The following is a 19,815-nucleotide window of genomic DNA, read 5'->3' on the forward strand; positions in this document are numbered from 1 at the left end:
AGCACTATGGTTTAGAGCATTATGCAACCAAATGGACTCATTAAGTAGCTGTTGTTACATTTTAATGTCTTCCACATTCAACAATAATTCCTGATGTTTAATTGCTTCCAGTCGCTGTTTTCTTTTCACTGGACAAAATAGATGTTCTTCTCACGTACAGAGCTCAAAATGCAAACCATGAATAAAAAAAAAGGAATGCATGAGCTCCTGTCATGGTATTTTTTTTCATTTCACCTGCAGTGTAATATTGTTTGACATAGTCATGGATAAGGTTCAGCTCGACAGCTTGCCCATATGGGATATTAAACATGCTCTGCTGGTGAGGGGCAGCGAGTGATGTAGGTGGCAGCTGCTGCTTCACTTTATTAAACGTTTCACCACATAATCTTTTTTGTTTGCTTTCTTCCCCCTCTGTCTTTTGTCTTATTTTCATACTGAATTCTCTCTTATGCTGCTCTTTTTTGAAAAAACTTTTCATAAAACCTTTAAAACCTTGAGAAAAAACACACATATTCATCAGAAGAGCTAAGCTCACTGCACGTTCACTTGGCCTTGAAGGTTAAGAGGTGAGCGAAGCAGCTCCGGCTGTGTTTTCACTTGCTCCATGGCTTCACAGATGGTCCACAGGGTACACATTATTTATGTGTGTACATGTCAGTCTGCATTTGTGCGTTCGCTCACACTAACCTTTTTGTTTAGTTTTCTTTAAAGAAATCCTATTCTGAATCAAACTTTTCTTCTGCTGCATCTCTATTTTCTTTTCTTTCTCTGCTCTTTCCATCTGCACGGCGCCGTTCTCTGTCGGCCGGTAAAATCTAGGACGTTTTGTCACTGGGGACCTGGTGTAGTTTGTAACTGCGTGTGTCTGCATTCTGGCTTGACAGCCTCTGTGAGAGTAAATAAACAAATCTTGAGTCATCACACTAGCTTTGAATTGTCATCTTGGTGCTGCAGAGTTCTATGTCTTTTGCAGTCTTTTTTTTTTTGCTTCAGCTGGTATCCCCATTGAAGTAAGAATTTGAGTAGTAATGTGCAAAAATTAAAGCGTAACTTGTCTATTTTTGGAGCAGCATACTAAATTGAAATGGACTCGTAACTTTAGCCAGTAATGACTTCTAGGAATTTAGCACAATTACAGATAAGTAAGTCTAAGTAATGCTCAGAATATGTAGCTAGGCAGTGATTCCCAAGAGCTGTTATTGGTTTTATTCTGCCCCAGCTCATAGAAGAATGTGTGTGTGAGTGTATTTTTGGGATGTGACCTGATACATTGACAACAAAGCAAAATAGAAAGTATATATATGTAGAGCCAGATCCAAATGTTTTAAGATTTGGATACTATTACTATTTGGTAAAGAGAATAAGCAATCATTTTTTGAGTACTGCTATCTCCGATCCACCAGTGTCACCTGTGAATTTTATTAAATTCAATTTTATTTATATCACGCCAAATTGCACTTGATAATGTAAGGTGAAAAGTCTACAATAACACAGAAAAATCGCCAACAACCAGACAATCTCTCGTGTGAATGGAGCTGTTTTCTCTCCTGGCTCAAATGTAGGCTGTGCACTGTGAGACTCAAGAAAGACAAAGTATAAAAGCCAGACTGGGTAGCCTCCTTTTAAACATTCATGTGTTAGCAAAGGGAAATGCAGTCTCCTTGTCTGAAGGTGCTCCTTTCTCTCATTTTGGACTGAAAGCAGACCAAGTGCTACATTGACTCATTAGCCCACCTGGACCAGCGCTAACTGGTTGACATGCTAACTTCAGTAGAAATCTCTGCAGCACTGCACATGTTTGTCATAACTTCGTAGCTGTTAAGTCTTCACATTCTGGCGATAACAATAACTGTGTTTTCATTTTTCAAAATCTATTTTAAAGTTCTTACAGATTGCACCTTTAAATAAGTCATGACATGGTTTTATATCCAAATAAGAGTGTGGAGGCAAATAACTAACTTTCCAAATACCTTTGGATTAGACAGTTTTTTTTCTCTTATATTTACATCCTCAATCAGAAAGCCTATTGTTTGAACTTTTTTCATTTTCTATTTGATTTGGCATGAAAGCCACAAATGAAAACAGATTATGGACTTCATTCTTATTCTCAGTAGGTTCCTGGCACAGACCGCTGTGCTCTCTGTGAACTCACTTCCCCTTGCCCACCCTCTGCAGCCATGCTCATGTCACTCGACATAGGAAAAAGGTGATAAAATCAAACTCCAGAGCAACGTTTTATGGACAAAATTTAAAAAACAAACCAAAACCTTTCATAAAGTTGAGATAAATGTGTAATAAATGAGTCCTTATAAGAGAGTTTGTAATTGAGCTTTTAGCTCTTAGTAACAATTTGATAGGAAGAGAATTAAAAGTCAGAAATTTTATTCAAATTATAATAAGATATGTGAGATGAATTATGACACTATCCACAGGAGACCAACGCCCGACCAGTTTTAGCACGTTCTCTTTCACTTTTTTTACACTATCTGGTTGTGGATGGATTAGGACTGACGTCTAAAGCAGAGGAGTGCCAAGGAACTGGTTCTTATTCCAGCATAATTAATTCAAATGTACTTACTAAGGGCTTACCAGTCTTCACACTGGAATTAGGCTGCGTTTCACTGGTTGTGAGCGCTTTTACAATTACATGCATCCCTTGGGTGATGTACTCCAGTCATATGACACAGTCATGAACTCGCTCTATGAGTAGTAGTATTAATATTGATTGTGTTTTGGTGTAGCACAAACATGTATATTTCAGTGTGTGTGCAACTTTCCAGACAGTGGCCGTCTGGCTGTCTGAGAGCCTGGTGCTGTTATCCTTCAGAATCACTGGGTGGGGGTTGATTCAGTTGTGGAAATGAATTGAAATTGATATTCACCTTTAGTGTAGGTTCTTAAATTGAGGAAAAGTAAAAGCAGAGCCAGGGAATTACACGTAATATGCACAAAGACACACAGACGGCTCACACGCACATGTGCCTACTGCTGGTGACAACTGGGGTTAGAAATAGGACGTCTATATCCAGATATGCATGGCAAGGCAACTCAAGGGGACACAGCAGTCATTGTTTTTGTGCTCCTAAACACACACACGCGCACACATACACACAACCCAAGTGACATGAAAACTGAAGAACAAAGCTTTCCTCCATCCTATACCCCCTGCAAGACTCAGCCCTCCTTCCCTTGTCCCACAAAGCTTTTTTGGCACTGCAGACCGCTGCAGCCTGTTTCACTACAAACTGACCTAACCTTTCATTCTCAGTCATTTAAATGTAACCGTATACTTGCATAGAAAATGCTTTGTCATACTTTTACAAACCAGAGCATTGCCATGTTGGGGTTATCAAGCATGCAGGTCTTGTGCCTGATGATACACTAGATTTTAACAGATGGGGTTTTAAAAATGCAAAAAGATGGTTGTATTCAGTGTTCTGTCTTTGTGGCACATTTTATTGTTGACTTTTGACACAGCATGAAACCTTTTCCTTTTATTCTCTTCTCTTTCTGTCTTTACTGTCAATCACAAAGTTTGACCAGTGTTCTGAGTGACACGGAAGCAGTTCCAGAAGTGACAAGTATCTATAGGCAAAGCCCTACCCTTTAACCACTGAGAAACCAGCTTAATGCAACCCTTTTGCTGTTCCATCAAAGCACAAGATGGCATAGATATCGGTGATACAGAGCAGCCTGTTTTTACTTGGAACTTTGTGACTTTGAGTCCTGTTTGGCTTGGCTGAGCGTAACTATGGCGTGCCCAGCCAGATCTGCTAAATACATTAGAGGGAACGGACAGAGGGAAGGAGGAGGAGGAGTAGAACATGCAAGGGATTGGGAGATGGCACCGCACGTGGAGAAGCTATTCCTGACAACTGAGTTTCGATAGTATAAACACATTTACACACATCCTCGCGCACATACCGTACTGCTTTAAATGGTCACATATAGAAAACGCTATGGTTTTCTATTATTTGGCTGCAGCGCTTAAGAGCGGAGGCCCATGCATTTGAGGCTTTGAGGGCTGCACACAGCAGAAGGAGATTATGGGGGTGCAATGCCAGATATAATGTGGCTGAGACTGCGTGGAGCCCTAAGGGTCTGCCCTGTCTGTCAATGTGGTCGCACACAGATGATGTCACTGCTTGCATGCACATGTCATGCACACATGAAAGCCTGCAGACAGGTTGAATCTTGCTTGTTGTGCTGCTTGAACCCCTTTATGTCTTACTTTTCTGTTTTTTTTTAAGATTAGGAGAAATTCCAAACCTCTTTAAATTGGCCGTGCATAATTCATCATAATTTTAAAGAGAGCCACTAGAGGGAGTGTATCAGGTGATTATCTTTTACTCCGCTGACTCTTTGTTAAAGCCAGAGTACTTTCAATACGAGCTCTATTTTAGCCCCTGCACTCTCCATCCCTCGTCGGCTCGTGTTGTCCAAAGCAAACACAAGTGTATTGCAGCCCATGTCAAAGGTGGAGATGATGTCATGGACAGACTGCTCATTGACAGTGACAGATTGCAGCCATGCGATCAGTTCATCAATATTACCTTTCACTGACACTCAACTGAAGCAGTGAGAGAGAAAAGACGTAAAAAGACTGGAATACACCCTTTCTGACATCATAAGTTCTGCCTGCACAGTCCAGTGGTCTCTAAAGGCAACAGGCCTGCCAAGCCAAAGCAAACTGCAATGAATGTTACTTTTGCTATTGTGTTCCAAATCTGCTTTTTCCACGTCTCTGCTTTGTTCTTTTCATGCTGTTCTCCTTGGTCTGCTCAATGGCTGTGTTATGGTACTGAGTTAATTTCATCAGAGCGACGTCTCAAAAGGCCCAAGCTATGACTCTGAGTTTCCCTCACTGCAGTTAAAAGGCTTTGTTTTATCATCACACCCCTAATTGTCTCCCAGGCCTCTTTCAACTTCTCTCTCTCCTCTCTTTTCGTCTTGTTTCAGACAGACACAAACACTGACAACTACTTTGAAACACAGAGACAACAAAAGAAGGGCTTTGTGTGGAGACATGTGCTCAGCCTGAGCATTGTGTAGGAGTGCAGCAACTGTCCAGAGCAGCCGTCTGTACCAGATGTAGGGGTCAGTCAGAGGGGCCAGTATCAGTGTCCCCTTCCCCAGTCCCCGTGGAGCTATAGCCTTTATTAATCTTTCCTCCTCAGAGGCCTCATAAATGACCGCAGGTCAGAGTCAGTAGAAAGACTGGTAAAGTGGATGATAGCACGAGGATTCATCACATAAAATATTGTTTTATGTTTTATTTGTGTCATATGCATACTTAAAAGTTTTTAAGGAGACTTGTAAATCTAAACTACTAGCAAGAAACTCATTTCCTTCTGATTATTGTATATGAGATAGCAGTCATTCAAAAGGGTAAGTGTATGGTCCTTTTGTGTGTGAGACTATGAATTCTTTAGTTTAATGTATGTGCGAAATCTGCAGCCAGCAGCAGGCTGGCTTTTTCTCTAGAGGTGAAAGACATTCCTAAAGTTAACTGTCCAGATTATACATGCACTATGGGAGTGATTTTTTTTGGTGAATATGGCCATCCAGCAAGGGCCACCGCCCGCCATTGAAAACTTGTCTCTAGTTTGCTACTGGCCTTTTGCCTGCATCGCACATTTATAGTTTTGATAATTTAACAGCAACAGGGGCAGGAATCATTCACATTGCAGAGAGTTTAAACATTAATGTTCAGATCGCCGTAGAATATTGTTAAAGCATCATCTCTCTGGTCTCAAAAGTGTGATGAATGAGTTGTGTCAGGGCTGGACGGTTCTCCTCATTGCAGGATGTTTTGAAGAGTTATATGCTCAATAAATCTTCCCTTATAAATACGAGTGAAACGTGCATAAACAATTGGTCTCATTTTGAAAGTAATCTAAATATTTGTAGACTTCGCCAAGGGGTAAAACGTGCATCTATCTCGTGAGAGTCCAGTTAAACTTGTTCGGTTAAACTTGCCAGAACATTTATGAGCGTATTTCCAGGATTTTATGCTAGTATGCAAAAGTATGTGTCAAAACTGGGTCAGTTTCCATTTGCAGATAATTATTGGTGTTTGTTTTAACTTGCTGGAAGAACCAGATGGTGGTTATGCCGCAGGTTAGCTTAAAACACTGTCAGGTGAGTTTTAGTTTGACTTCGAAAATCTTGTGATTAAGGTTCCTGCTGTCGACATGTCACCATACCGCTTTCTGGCACAAGAGGCTAAGCATAAACAGTTGCTAGCAAGAAGCGTGTGACTCTGCAGGGGTTTGTGGACAGTTGTTCATCATTACTTCCATTGATTTGGCATTAGCATGAGGAGGATACTTTATGGAAGCGTGCATGATTTAAAGTTTGGGGAACCAGAGAGGCTAAGAGGCTAAGCTATAGGCATACTTTCCCAGGCTTTCTGCGTTATTGTAAGCATTTGCTGTTCTGATCTGTGTTATCTATAAAATATTTGACAAACAGATCTTAATTCCCAGTGTGTTATGTTCTGCCCACTTTAAGATATTGTCACAGAGTGGATAAAAGTTGTTATCCTGTGGATAATTATAAGTTATGACTGTCCTCAGTTTGGTCCACCCACTGTGGATCCTGGACAGACTCAGACGTCCATTGTCATGCTCTTTCAGTGCTTCCAGATCCAGCTGGAAACTTCTGTCTAAAATGTTATATATATCTATTTTATGGGGAAAAAGCTGAAATTCATCAGGCAGTGTCTTTAATATCTGTTCTATACCACTATAAATGTGTTAGCACCTTGTCATGCGGGGATTTAAGATACATACTCAGTGAAAATAAAAAAGAGATGAACATTCTCTTTTTGTTTCATGCAAAACAGCGAATTTTCAAGAGGGAATTTTCAATAGCGAATGAAAAGCGCTGTACACTTGCTCAATTCAGGTTTCATAAAATATACCTGCACTTTTAAAAAGTCATATTTTTGTGGCTAATATTGTCTTCCCTCTCTTCTTTTCTTCCAGGAGTTTTAGAACCCAGCCATGCCGATAACAAGTAAAGGGTCAAGAGGGAGGTTTTGGGTCAGTGAACCCTGTGTGCGCTCACGTCTTTGGCATCAGAAGGTCTATTTTTATTTCTGTGTCATCCTTGTTCTGGTCCAGACAACAACTGTTCTCGGTGCACTAGAACTCCAGCTGGATGAAGAGCAACCGGCAGGGACCATTGTTGGGGACATCAGTGCTGGGTTACCGCCTGGTGAAACTGCAAGTCTTTATTTCATCTCGGACCACGAAAGCACAGGTGTCAGCAATGACCTCAATATTGACGAGACCACAGGCATCATTACCACTGCACGCCGTCTGGATCGTGAACAGAGGGACCACTATAGCTTCATTGCTGTTACAATGATCGGGGTCACTATTGAAGTGTCAATCACTGTCAACGACATCAATGACCACGCACCTGTGTTCCCAAAAAAGAGTGCTGTTCTTAAGATCCCTGAGCACACAGCTGTGGGCACAAGGTTTTCTCTGGAGCCAGCGACCGATGCAGACAAGGACCAGCTGACCACCCAAGGCTATGCTATTCGTGAGGGCAATGTAGGCCAGACATTCAAACTTGAGACCAAGAGAGGTGCTAACAAGGTGCTATATCTAGACCTGGTAGTCAATGGACTGCTTGACAGGGAAAAACGCTCATCGTACACCCTGGTAATAGAGGCTTTTGACGGGGGCTCACCTAGGAAGATGGGATCTATGACCCTGGAGGTGACTGTGACTGACATAAATGACCACGCGCCAGTCTTCAATCAAAGCAGATACCACTCTATTATCTCTGAAAGTCTCCCGCAGGGAAGCAGTATCCTTCAGGTTAGTTTTTGTGCTCTAATTTGGTTCTAAAATAATGTTTTTGACTCCACATTCATCAGGATTTTGTTTTTGCTGTCTGTGCAGGTGTTTGCCACAGATGAGGATGAAGGTGATAATGGGTTGGTGCTTTATGAAATCAACCGACGTCAGAGTGACCCTGAATGCTACTTTGTCATTGATGTAAAGTCTGGGGTCATCACTCTGAATAAACCCCTGGACTATGAGCTTAAGAGGGTTCATGAACTGGTGGTCCAGGCCAGGGATAATGCCAGCCACCCTGAGGTAACTGCATTGTGGCCCCTTCATTATAGTGCATTAACAAAGCCGTGCAGTGTGTTTAATAGGTTGTAGCATATCGTATTATATACTTATATTAGATAGAAATTGCTAATGAGCCGCAAAGAGCACGAATCCTATTGATTGATACTGATGGTCCAAATTCATTATTATCTAGACATGGATTCCTCGCTGGTTCCATTCAATTTTGTGGTTCCCAGACGATGAATGTTAGTGACACATTGTGGTTGGTTTCACCTTTTTTAAGACAAATATTGTATGGCATTGCTATCTAGTCTGTTTCAGGATTTGTGATCCCCTGAGTTTCCTCTATCACCATCATCATGTCACAGTCTGGCGAGGGCAGACTGTATGAATTGAGAAAAGGACCCAAAACGCAGACTCCAAGGAACAGGGAACAGAACTTGAAATGTTAACAAAGGCGAGCCGTTTAATATGGCTGGTAGAAAAGGTACAAACAAAGGGCAAGGCAAACTGAAGCAAAATTAACACAAACCTAAACTGGGAAATCTAAACAAACAATAAGAAAAACCTAGACAAGAAACTTGGAAGCATGGCATAGGAAACATGGCGTGGACAACAGACGACCTGACAATCACACACTGAAAACAGAGGACTTAAATACACAGGAGGTGATTAGGGGAAGTGGAGACACATGAGGAAACAGCTGACTAGGATAAACATAATGATGCACAGGCAAGAGTAAAACTAACCGCATGAGCACAGAACACAAGACCCCTTTTCAAAATAAAACAGGAAACATGCAGACGTAGACACGACAACCAGAACTTGACAACGTAAGACACAGACATGAAACGCATGAAGAGCAGGGGAGATTTAACATGGTCGGAAACTGAGGGGGAAATAATAAGAACTAGAAACACTTAGGCATAATAATACAAACTTGATAACATAAGACACGCAGCATGAAACACGAAGGGTGAGGGGAAGCTTAAATACAGGGGAAGAAAACACAAGGAGTCTAATAACCAAATGAACTTACATAACCTAATGAACAAAATAAACTCAAACTTAAAACGCTGGGTCAAAAGACCCAGGACCATGACACATCAGGTCAAAGCTAATTTGTTTTTCCATCACTTTGGTTTAGAAGAGTGACTGTAGGCCTAGTAGCACCTCTAGTATGAAGAACAACTTTATTGCTTGACCAACACATTTCAGTCTGTAGCCTTCATCAGTGTCAACACGTGGTGACATGATGAAGTGTTGCTGGAGCTTGTTTTCCTGACCACTAACATGTTTAGCCTAAATTAGTCTTAAATAGTCGATTTAAGCATACCAACAGTACAAACTAATATAATGAATGTGAAGAACTTGTGCTGCGCTGATGAATTCCCAGTAGAAGAATTATCTAAATCCTATAACTTGTTTTCACAGGTGACCAATGCATTTGTGACTATTCATGTCCGTGACTACAATGATAATCAGCCTACTATGACCATCATCTTCCTCAGTGAGGATGGTTCTCCAAGAATCTCAGAAGGAGCCCAGCCTGGCCAATATGTAGCTCGGATATCTGTCACCGACCCAGATTATGGAGAGTACGCCAACGTCAATGTGTCTCTTGAGGGTGGTGATGGGAAGTTTGCTCTTACAACCAAGGACAGTATCATTTACCTTATATATGTTGACCAGGTCTTGGACAGAGAAGAGCGGGATTCGTATGACCTGAGGGTGATGGCCACAGATTCTGGCACACCCCCGCTCAGAGCAGAGTCCTCTTTCACCATCCAGGTGACTGATGTCAATGACAACCCCCCTCTGTTTGACCAGCAGGCGTACAGACAAACCATTCCTGAGGTTGTGTATCCTGGATCCTTTGTTCTTCAGGTTACTGCCAGGGACAAGGACCAGGGCCCCAATGGGGATGTGCGATATAGCCTGCTAAAGGGCAAAAACTCTCACTCTGATTGGTTTTCGATCGATCCAGTTACTGGGATCATTACCACAGCAACTGCTCTGGATTTTGAATCAGAGCCAGCGCCTAGTGTGACTGTGGTTGCGATGGATAGCGGACGCCCGCCGCTGTCATCGACAGCGAAAGTGGACATTGTGCTGCAGGATGTTAATGACAACACGCCGGTGTTCTCCAGCAACTTCTACAATACCTCCATCAAGGAAAACACCCCAGCGGGGACTTGCTTCTTAGAGGTAGGAGAAACCCTGACAGAGAAAGTTTTCTCTTCAGCCTTTTGCTTCTCCTTCTAACTTATAAATCTTTTATCTATTTTTCTCTCTACTTGTCTTCATTTTGTAGAGGAACTGACATTTTTAATTCTTTGAGAGCTCTATCTTGCAGTGTGTTGAACACAAAACTATTGTCCTACTTACGCAGCCAAAACCTAGTATTCACTGTCTTCCCAGTCCTCTCATCTCTTTATTCCCTCTCTCTTTTCACAAACACACTCCCCGTAAAACCCACTATGATTACTCCCCTGGCAAAGGCCTGATTTATACATCAATATAAAGTGGTCTGGAAATCAAAGTCACGTCTGAAGTGAAAAGCAGTCTCAAAATCCTGCTTCACAATGGATGGGGCACTTGGAAGCACTGACACATTGTGATGTGATTCATAAAGTCTGGGATATTCAATGATCTCATTTAAAGGGAAACTATATCTAACAGAAAGAAGAAAAAGAAAAGCAGGGAGGGAGTCTTTACCTGAATTCCTGAAGCTCCTTTGAGGAGATTTACTCTCTTCTGGTGTGTCCTCTCTCTCACCTCGTAGGATTGCCATGGTAACTTAGCCAGAAATGTGGGGTGAGCCCTTGGTATCGGCTTCGGCTTAACTGTCTTGTTTTCGTCACGATTTCAGCAGCTTTCATATATGAGGCGGACCTCGCCTGATTAAAAAGGAGAGCTAGATTGTCTTCCAGAAAGGTCTTAACATGGCATCGTGCACAGATCAGACCAGCAGATTTTACAAGCCAGTTTTAAACGCTTTGACATGAGGCAGAACCCCCCCCACCCCACCCCTTTTTCAAAAATTTTAAGATAGCTCACTGCTGGGCCTAAAACACCACTGAGATTCTAATAAAAGGCTCTGGTGCCATATTAAAACCAGAAAGACTAGTAGAGTTTCATGTTCTTGTAGGTTCACTTACCATGCATTGGAAAAGCTGGCATATGGGCTGGCTCCTTTGGGAAGACATGAGACGTGACGAAATGTAATGAGGACTATAAGATGTAAATGAAGTAAAACAGCAGAGGAGAGAGGGATTGATATGTAGAAAGAACAAGAAATGCACAGATGGAACCTTTAAATGTTTTCACAGTCAGATCCAGGCGGTGATTTTGTCTGAACCCTGTACTTTGTCCTCAGTTAGCTTGCCCTTTTGCATTATTACATCCCTTAACCAACTAAATGAACCCTCTAGACCCTCATTCCAGTTGTTGCAACAGTTGTAATCAACTGTTACTGATTTTTTTCTTTCTAATCCTAGCCGGCAGTTATTCTGGCACTAGGTGCAGGCTAATCCCATGCCAGACATCACGGGTAGTTTTCCAGTGTGCCAGAGAGATTGAATAAGGTTTGATTTAGTCATTCCGGCACGTTCCTCAATGCTTGCTTCATCTGTGCCGAGAAACTCCAGGCGAGAGTCTCCCCACAAGAGCTGCAGTTTTTCAGTATAATGGCAGCTGGTGTTAACTTTTTTCTTGGCCAGTGCAACATGGACACACAAGCGCACGAAATAATCTGAGACCTGACATCATAGCTTAATGAATCCTGTTCCAGATTTGTTTTGAACTGATCATTTAATTATTGTGATTTACTAGCATCATTTTTTTTTACACTGTCAGCTAGTGGGAAAGTCGAGATTTGGGTCAGCTGGCCTGCTTGGATTCAGTTTACATATTTTCTTGCGGTGTTATTTGGCACAGATTAGCCGTTTGTGAGATTTGTCACGGTCCGCACAGTCAAGACAATGGCAGAATTGTACAAATATTTACAATATTTAGCAATCACTGTTTGGAGTTTGGAATTACTACGCTGGCCTGGCTGGCTAAGTTTGGATTTCGGACACTTAAAAATGGGGGGAAATCAACTAATGTTTAATATCTAAACAAGGAAATGTGTTATCAGGAGACATGTATGAAGAACGTTCTATATGCTGCTTTTCTTCCAGTCTTTCCTGAGTCCCACAATTTGCTTTTTGTTTTGTCATATCTTTATTTTCATTGTCATTTGTTTTCTCCCAGTTTTTCCCTTGTTTCTGTCTCGTTACATCTTTCTCCATAGGTTGATTTTGCTTTCGCTCACTCTTCACCTACACATACACACATATAGTACATGCAGTGTGTAGGAAGCTTCTTATCAGTTTGGCCACTCTAGTAATCTGTAATGTGCTGCACTGTTTATATGGCCACGACACAAAGGGGTTATTTATTTCTCAGTTTCCTCGCTTTCCTTTTCTTCAGCTTCCTTAAAGTATTTCCCAGGCTGGTGAGGTTAAAAAGTGGCTGTGTGTGTTTGTGTGTGTGCGAGTGTGTAGCATACACATTCGCCGGAATCGGGTTCACAACCTGAGAAGGTAAAGGTCATGAGAACATTGGAGATTGTAACTGGTGGTGAAAAGCAAGCAAAGTTAGTCCTTAAAAACTAAAAATTTGCATGTGAAGGTCGCTGAAATCATCTGATCTCATGTCATCATTCTTTCTGAATGACTGCTACTTCTACTGAGTGCATATGATTACTTTCAGATTTCTTACTCGTTTAAAATTTGTGTTTTTCAGAGTTAAAGCATTTTTCCCATCTGTGTGGGTTGTTCCTTGCAGAGCTTCTGTCAAATCCAATGACATGCTGAGTTCCAGCATAACCTGACTGCTGGAAAGGCACTGTTAATCTCACAAGCAGTAGCACGCACACTCTGGTCGTAGCTCCAAAACAGCCTCAACTGACATCAGCGAATTGATGCTTTGCTTTGATTAAAGAATAAAGCAAATCAAGTCCAAATTAAATAAAAGTGAAATGATGATTTCAAAACAAAAAGATAAATTAGCTTCGATAGTTAAAAACAAAACAACAAAGCGGAAAGCACAAGTTTTTTTTGTGCGTGTATATACGAGTATGCGCATGTCCGTATGTCATCCAGTATGTCTGTGTATGTGTATGTGACCTCATTTTCAGCAGGTGATCTCCCCTGTGATGTTCAGCATGTGGTTTCCTGGTCAGGGCTGTTGAAAAACACTCATCCAGACAGACACAGATGTGCTCTTCTGGGAAATGTACTATATGAAGAGATGGGAAATGGCTTGTTGGCATTGCTCTACAAAAGCAGTGAAGCGCTCTAGTACCACAGCGCTCTAGTACAAATCTGCTTAGTAAACTCGAGTTATAAAATTAGAGCTGCTGGCTTCAGGCAACTGAGAACATGATGATTTTATGACAGTCTCACTAATCCAAAACGCTGTCACTCCTAAGTGGACACTTTTTGTTAGGCTTAGACACCAAAATATTCTGAAGTTCATTCAGACCACTTTGAGGTGCATACAGTACAGTACAATATAAAACATTTCCTGTTTCCACTTTGAGGCGCTCTAAAAGTTTCTTACTACTATGTGTTTGACGCACGACTCTCATCAAACCTGTTAAGTTTTGTGCAGACTGGACAATATATCTTTGAATTACAGCAATTGCGTGCTTCATGACAAAGCATCGAAATTTAACACGCTGGTAGGGTAACGCCCTGTGATGAAAACTTAGTTTACAAAATAATGTAACACCAACTCCTTAAGGCTTTCCCGAATAAATTTTAGATGTCTCAGGTCAGTCAGGTGGATCCAGTACCCCAAACTGTTAAAAATGTAATTTGAATGTTGCCACCATATGACTCTGTGACTGTCGTTTAATATTGCCCTATCACGCTTGAGAAGTTTGGGTCATTGTTTGAGGCATAGTTGTGCGGTAGTTGCACCATCACCTGAGACCAAGAAGTTCTTGAGTTCAAATCCATCAGCTGGCAGGAGTCTTTTTTCTGTGCTGTCACAGCAACTCACACAAGCACATATGGGCATGCCTTTGAAGGTAACCGAAACTAAGTGAAAAACATATAGGTGGGGGAGGTTTCTTTTAACAGGTGGAGTTAGTCTTTCTGAACCTACCAGAAAACCACTTAAGCAAACACAGTGTGTCTATCTGTCAGAGCAATCAGCCCTTTTGTTGTGAAGTCCAAAGTCAGAGATCCCACAGCTAAATTCTATTCAGCCTCTATAAGGAACGCTTACACACATCCACACTGAGACTAATCACATTTGATAAACCAATAGCAATAGCTCCAGAGATACATTGTGACTCACTGAAGGCAGGAAGGTATTCAGCATAAGCTTCCTGTAACACCAAACCAGTCTCCCAGTCTCCTGCTGGTGTTGCGCTGAATCTAACCCCCATGGAAACCAGAGCCAGAACAAACCACAGCTTCCACTTGGAGCCCATTCCCCTTTTCCAGCCCAGTCTCAAAACACACTATAGTTTTTTATTTAGCTTGAAAAAGTGTGAGGAAGATGAAATTTATTGTCCGCTTGACGTCTTCCCTCACTCTTGCTCTTGCACAGCAGTAGCTGGTCTTTAATAAGGCCCGCGCCTGTTGAAACTCTCGCCCGTGACTTGGGCGTTTTGATTAATCTGTCAGTGTGATGAATTTACTTGGATCAATAGCTGAATGGAAAAAGAGAAGAGTTTTCAGCGCTCGCTGTCATCACATGCCACAATTTGCATTTAACAGGTGATAGTCGACAACAAATGCAGGGTTTTGCACAAAGACGCGAGCGAGACTGAAAAGTTGGTGAATCGTTTCATGCTGTTAACAGCTGGCCCCTCTTCTCATATGCTTTTTGTCTGGTACAGTATTTCTGCCTCTTTCGGCCTCTCTCTCTCCGAGTCACACGTCTCTCAGCTGCCGGCGTTGTTGACAGGATGTGTGTGACGAGGGATCAGGATGGTGTGTCTGCTATGTGAACTATTCTCATAACATCCATCAACACTCACTCGGAATTCGTCACCTGTTTGCTACTGGAGGCTCAGATACCATGAAGAAAATCCATTTTGGTTTTCGACTTGTGCCTGTAAACTGTTGGCATAAAGAGGTGGGCTTTATTTCTTAAAATTATTGTAGTAATAACTTTCTAAGGTCTGAACTCAGGGGAGGTTATCTGGTTTTATAAATGTTATATGCTACCCCCAAGGGTTTCTTTTGTTGGACACCTTTTTGCAGAATATATTAGATTGATTACTGCCACAGTGTGTCTTTTGTCCCCTCTCCTTCCCCTCATCCCTAATCAGTCATCAGTGCTTGCTCATAGGGGGCCATCTGATTGTTGGGGTTGTCTTTAAATTAAAATGTAAAGCATCTAGTTGTTGTGATTTAAAAGATCAGCCCTACGACTGTGGGTGTTGCTTGCTTTATAGCCCAAAAATGAGAATTTATTTCTATGAAAAAACATGGAATAGATGTCATTTGAAATTTGATGCTACTCAATCATATTCTTTGTTGGATCAGTTTGTGATTTGATGTTTTGAATTTTCATACAGTGGTATCACTGGGTCAAGCTTTCATATTGCCAGGACGCTGGTTTTTGACCACATGCATACAAATCTAATGACCTGAACACCAACCTTAGCTGTAATAGCATAATAATTAAACAATATGTCAAACTAGAATGGTGATCATGTTATAAATGATCCCTGTTTAGCAGCGACATGCTAGTATTGCCTTTGTGAAGGTGCTAGCCTGCTGATGTTAGAATTTATTGTGTAGTACTGTTGTGTCCCCTTAGAGCCTCTGGGTGAGTTAAAAGAGCTGATTATGGTTCTGACACTCTTAGATGCTGTTTTTTGCCAAAAAAATTTAAATCACACTTTGATTGTTTAGTTTAAAATACACTGTGGTGGTGTACAGAGGCAAGATTTGTGTCAAATTGTGTCATAATCCAAGAGTTCTGGTTTTATTTAGCTGGTGTTATTTCTGCAGACGTTTTTTGTAGCGACTGTTTCTCGAATGGAGAGTAGATCTAATGTGATTCTATGTGATTTTATTATATTAAGCATAAGCAAGTGTCTGCTGTAGTGAGATCTAGCTTCCACCAACTGCACCTTATCTCTAAGGCTAGGCATTATGTTCCGCATGAGGACCTGGAGCGGCTTATTCACGCTTTTGTGACCTCCAGGTTGGATTATTGTAACTCCTTGTACTATGGTCTTCCCTCTTCTCTTCTTCTTAGATTGCAAACTGTCCAAAATGCAGCAGCCCGCCTTTTGACTGGTACCAGGAAATTTTGCCATATTACTCCTGTCCTAGCTAGCCTGCATTGGCTGCCCATAAAGTACCGTATTCAATTTAAAATATTACTCCTTACTTTCAAAACTATTAATAAATTAGCGCCAAGTTATCTTAGTGAACTTCTCAAACCACATACTCCTGCTAGAACACTCAGATCTGCCACTCAACTACTTCTGACCCAACCCAGATCTCGACTGAAGTCCCGGGGTGACCGTGCGTTTGCTCTGGCTGCCCCGGTACTGTGGAATGCCCTTCCTCTCGACCTCCGCGCATCTGATTCCATTGCACTGTTCAAATCACGATTAAAAACCCACTTATTCAATCTTGCCTTTCCCTCTAGTTAATATTTCTTTTATGATTTTATATCATGCACTTTTATGCTCATTTAAATTCTTGTTTGCTCTGTACCTGTTGCTTCGTATCAGTGACAGTTATCTGCTTGCGTATTTAGTACTTGCTTTGGTCCTATTTCTATTTTTATTATCCTCCTCCTATTCTCTATCTTACTTGTTAAGCACCTTGGCATACCCTTGGTTTTTAAGTGTGCTTTATAAATAAAGTTTATTATTATATTACCCAAAACGATATTCTTTCCTTTTACCCGGCATTAGTGATATTTCTGATTCAGATGTATAAAGGAAATGTAACTAAGCAGGATGCTGCTGGTGAAAGCATCTCATTTTTCCTCGTTTGTGTATTTTATGTACCTTTCAGCAACTCGGTGAGGCATTTTTAATGAATCCTGACCACATTGTGTCCAAAAGGAGATTTCAAGATATGTGTGCAAGTTGGTAGTGCTCTGGTAATGAAGGAAATGTCTCCAGCAGTTCCAGCAGGGTGTGATTTGGATGTCAGGAAGTGGAGCTGAGCTTTGATGGGATATGGTCCAATTTAACCTTTTCAATGCATAGATGCATTGGACTACATGCAGAAGCAAATCTGTGAGCTGTGAGGGTTTTTTAAGGCCCTATTTTCAGTTAACTGAGCAGGCAGCATTTTTAAGTCCATCATAAATTTGGTCCTATACATGGATAAGTGCTGTTCTTCTTCTTCCTCCTCTTGCATTTACAGGTGAGAGGCCTCACAGTGCATATATGCTGCTCCTGGGATTTGATATGGACAACCCTAAGCCTCCTAAGAACTTCAGGAGCTGTTTATATAAAACACTCTTGCTGTTATATAGAGGAAGTGGAAGTGATGCATATAACAAGACTTGCACTATATAACCTAACAATGTAAACCCTGCCCATTTAAAGTGGTTCTCTATTTGATGGTGGCACAGCTTCAGAGCCTCAGATTTTCCTCTGATCTCGACAGTATCTCTTTCTGCTAGAATATTTTCGGTTGTAATCAGATTGAAAATGTTGAAATCTTATCAGAACGCTTTCATTTTTCTCTCTCTTTTTGTTTTTATGCAAGCATTAGTTTGATTCCATATCACAAGTTGTTGGCATATGCTGTGTTGTAAACCTATCAGAGTATTCATTCATGTGTGATCTCACTGGCCAGTGCCTCTGTGGAGGGGATGGCCTCACGCCTCATTAAGCCCAATGCTCTGTACCATATGGCAGTGAGGGCTTTTCTTCTTTCACCCCTTTTTTCTGTCTCTCTCCAATCTGACTGCTTTCTCTTTCTTGCATTCATCTCATCTGGTAGTGACTACTTCCTTTCACTTTTCTTTTCTGGCGTGGATACACTGGATCTAACCAAAAGGTGTTTTCACACAAACACGCACATCTTGCTGCCATGAACTGTTCTAGAGGTTACCCGAAAGAGGAGCATGCAAGAATGTGAATTCCTGAATTAGCCATCTGGGAGTTAAAACAGTCTTTAACCTGTCAGCTTCTCAGTCTAAGTTCAGTCTGAAGTCCAGTTTTGCTCATGTGAGAACAGCTCAGGTATATCTCTGGTGACTTCACAGTTAGTGAGTGGATGTCATGTGTACTGTCTCCTGCATGCTCTATCTTGGTCTCGGCCTAAATCAGCAAGGGTATTTTCCAGGGAAACGAGAACGAGATTAAAGCAGACTATCGATTGCTGTGTGCTACGTGTGAGAAAGGGCAGCTTCTCTCACACTGTCAGCTGGTTGTTATGATGTTTTCCAATGTTTCAAATATTTCAACAATACTTGACTCGTCTTTCAAATGACAGAGGGGTTCTTGAACATATACCATTTTATCGTCTCTGCAATGGATGAAGGGGTATACATGACACAATGGTAAAATGTGAAGCTTATCTTTAGTGCAGAGGGTTTCTATCAGCAGTCTGAAACAGACAAGGTAGAGGCATTCAGCTTTAGCAAGAAAACAGTCGAGATAGCTCCCGTCGTCTGGTGAACAGGCCGATATCAAACATCTGCAGGCACTGGATCCTCCATACAGAACACAGAGAAAACTGCAGCCACACTCACACTCAGATGCACGATTTCTTTATCTCTCTTAGGACTATCTCCTTATTCCAGTTCTCCTGGGCAGCTCGTGCTTTGTGTTTCCTTTGTGCAATATTTTTTGTCCATACTTTGTCTCTGAGCATCCATTTTGTTGCTGTCACATCTGTTATTGGTTGAATCTGCCTTTTCTCTACCCGACAGTGGAGTTTGAGAGGGAAAGGGAAAAAACCCAGCCACACACATATACAAAGTGACAGAAAAGGGCACAAACGCACGTGAGCAGCAGGTTCATTAGGTCACACTAATCTAATTTCATGACACACTGAGTAGAGTTGGTGTAAATTAGCATGCTTCCTGTGTATCTTTATGTCATATTTGCTTTGGGAGGGGGTTCTGCAGTTTGGAACAGCAGGTGGTCAATAAGTTAGGGGAGAAGGGCAGTATGAGTGCTTGTTTCCCAGTATATCAGTTTCTGTCGGCTTTACAGAGGGATAGATTTTAGATTGAAGTCCCAGTTGGGTGTGACCATGATTTTTCTCTCTGAGGGCTTTGTTTGTGTCATATATGGATGATTTAATTTGTGTAATCCAGTTTGCCTTGTTGTCTTTTTCGCATTAGTTGGGCAGTTTGTTGTCTGCGTATATGTTATAGTGTACATATGTAGATATTTGTTGTCCTCTTCTACTTCCTTCTCACCTCAGGAGCTCAAATATGGAGAGATGCTCAGAGTAGCAGAGAGGGGGAATATTAGTATTCCAGATATAGTGCTTTGAAAAACCAACATTACACAACGTGGCTGGTTTTGCTTAGTCTATGTGATAGCACGGAAATCTCACTCATCAGTAAAATGGGTTTTATATCCAGCATGGTCCACATCACGTCTGTCATGCATGCACCTTATATCGTCTTTTCATCCGATTTCAGTTTTTATAAGGATGGCTCTCACCATGAGATGACTATTAAAGGTTTGAGCGGCATCAAAAAGAGTGGGAAAAAG

The 19,815-nt window shown here is 41.5% G+C and overlaps 1 protein-coding gene across 1 annotated transcript in view; it reads left to right on the forward strand.

Moving 5' to 3' along the window:
* Window positions 1-19,815, forward strand: part of dchs1b (dachsous cadherin-related 1b) — an 85,424-nt gene that overhangs the window by 6,575 nt on the left and 59,034 nt on the right. The window contains exons 2-4 of the mRNA XM_085289156.1: window positions 6,990-7,835; window positions 7,920-8,117; window positions 9,531-10,304. Of these exons, the coding sequence (XP_085145282.1) occupies window positions 7,008-7,835; window positions 7,920-8,117; window positions 9,531-10,304 (1,800 nt within the window). The 5' untranslated portion in view covers window positions 6,990-7,007. The remainder of the gene's footprint in view (window positions 1-6,989; window positions 7,836-7,919; window positions 8,118-9,530; window positions 10,305-19,815) is intronic.

Source organism: Mchenga conophoros, linkage group LG10 (assembly GCF_057382185.1).
Source record: "Mchenga conophoros isolate Kocher_MC1m ecotype Shallow Benthic linkage group LG10, M_conophoros_male_GT1.1, whole genome shotgun sequence".
In the NCBI taxonomy this organism is placed as follows: domain Eukaryota; kingdom Metazoa; phylum Chordata; class Actinopteri; order Cichliformes; family Cichlidae; genus Mchenga; species Mchenga conophoros.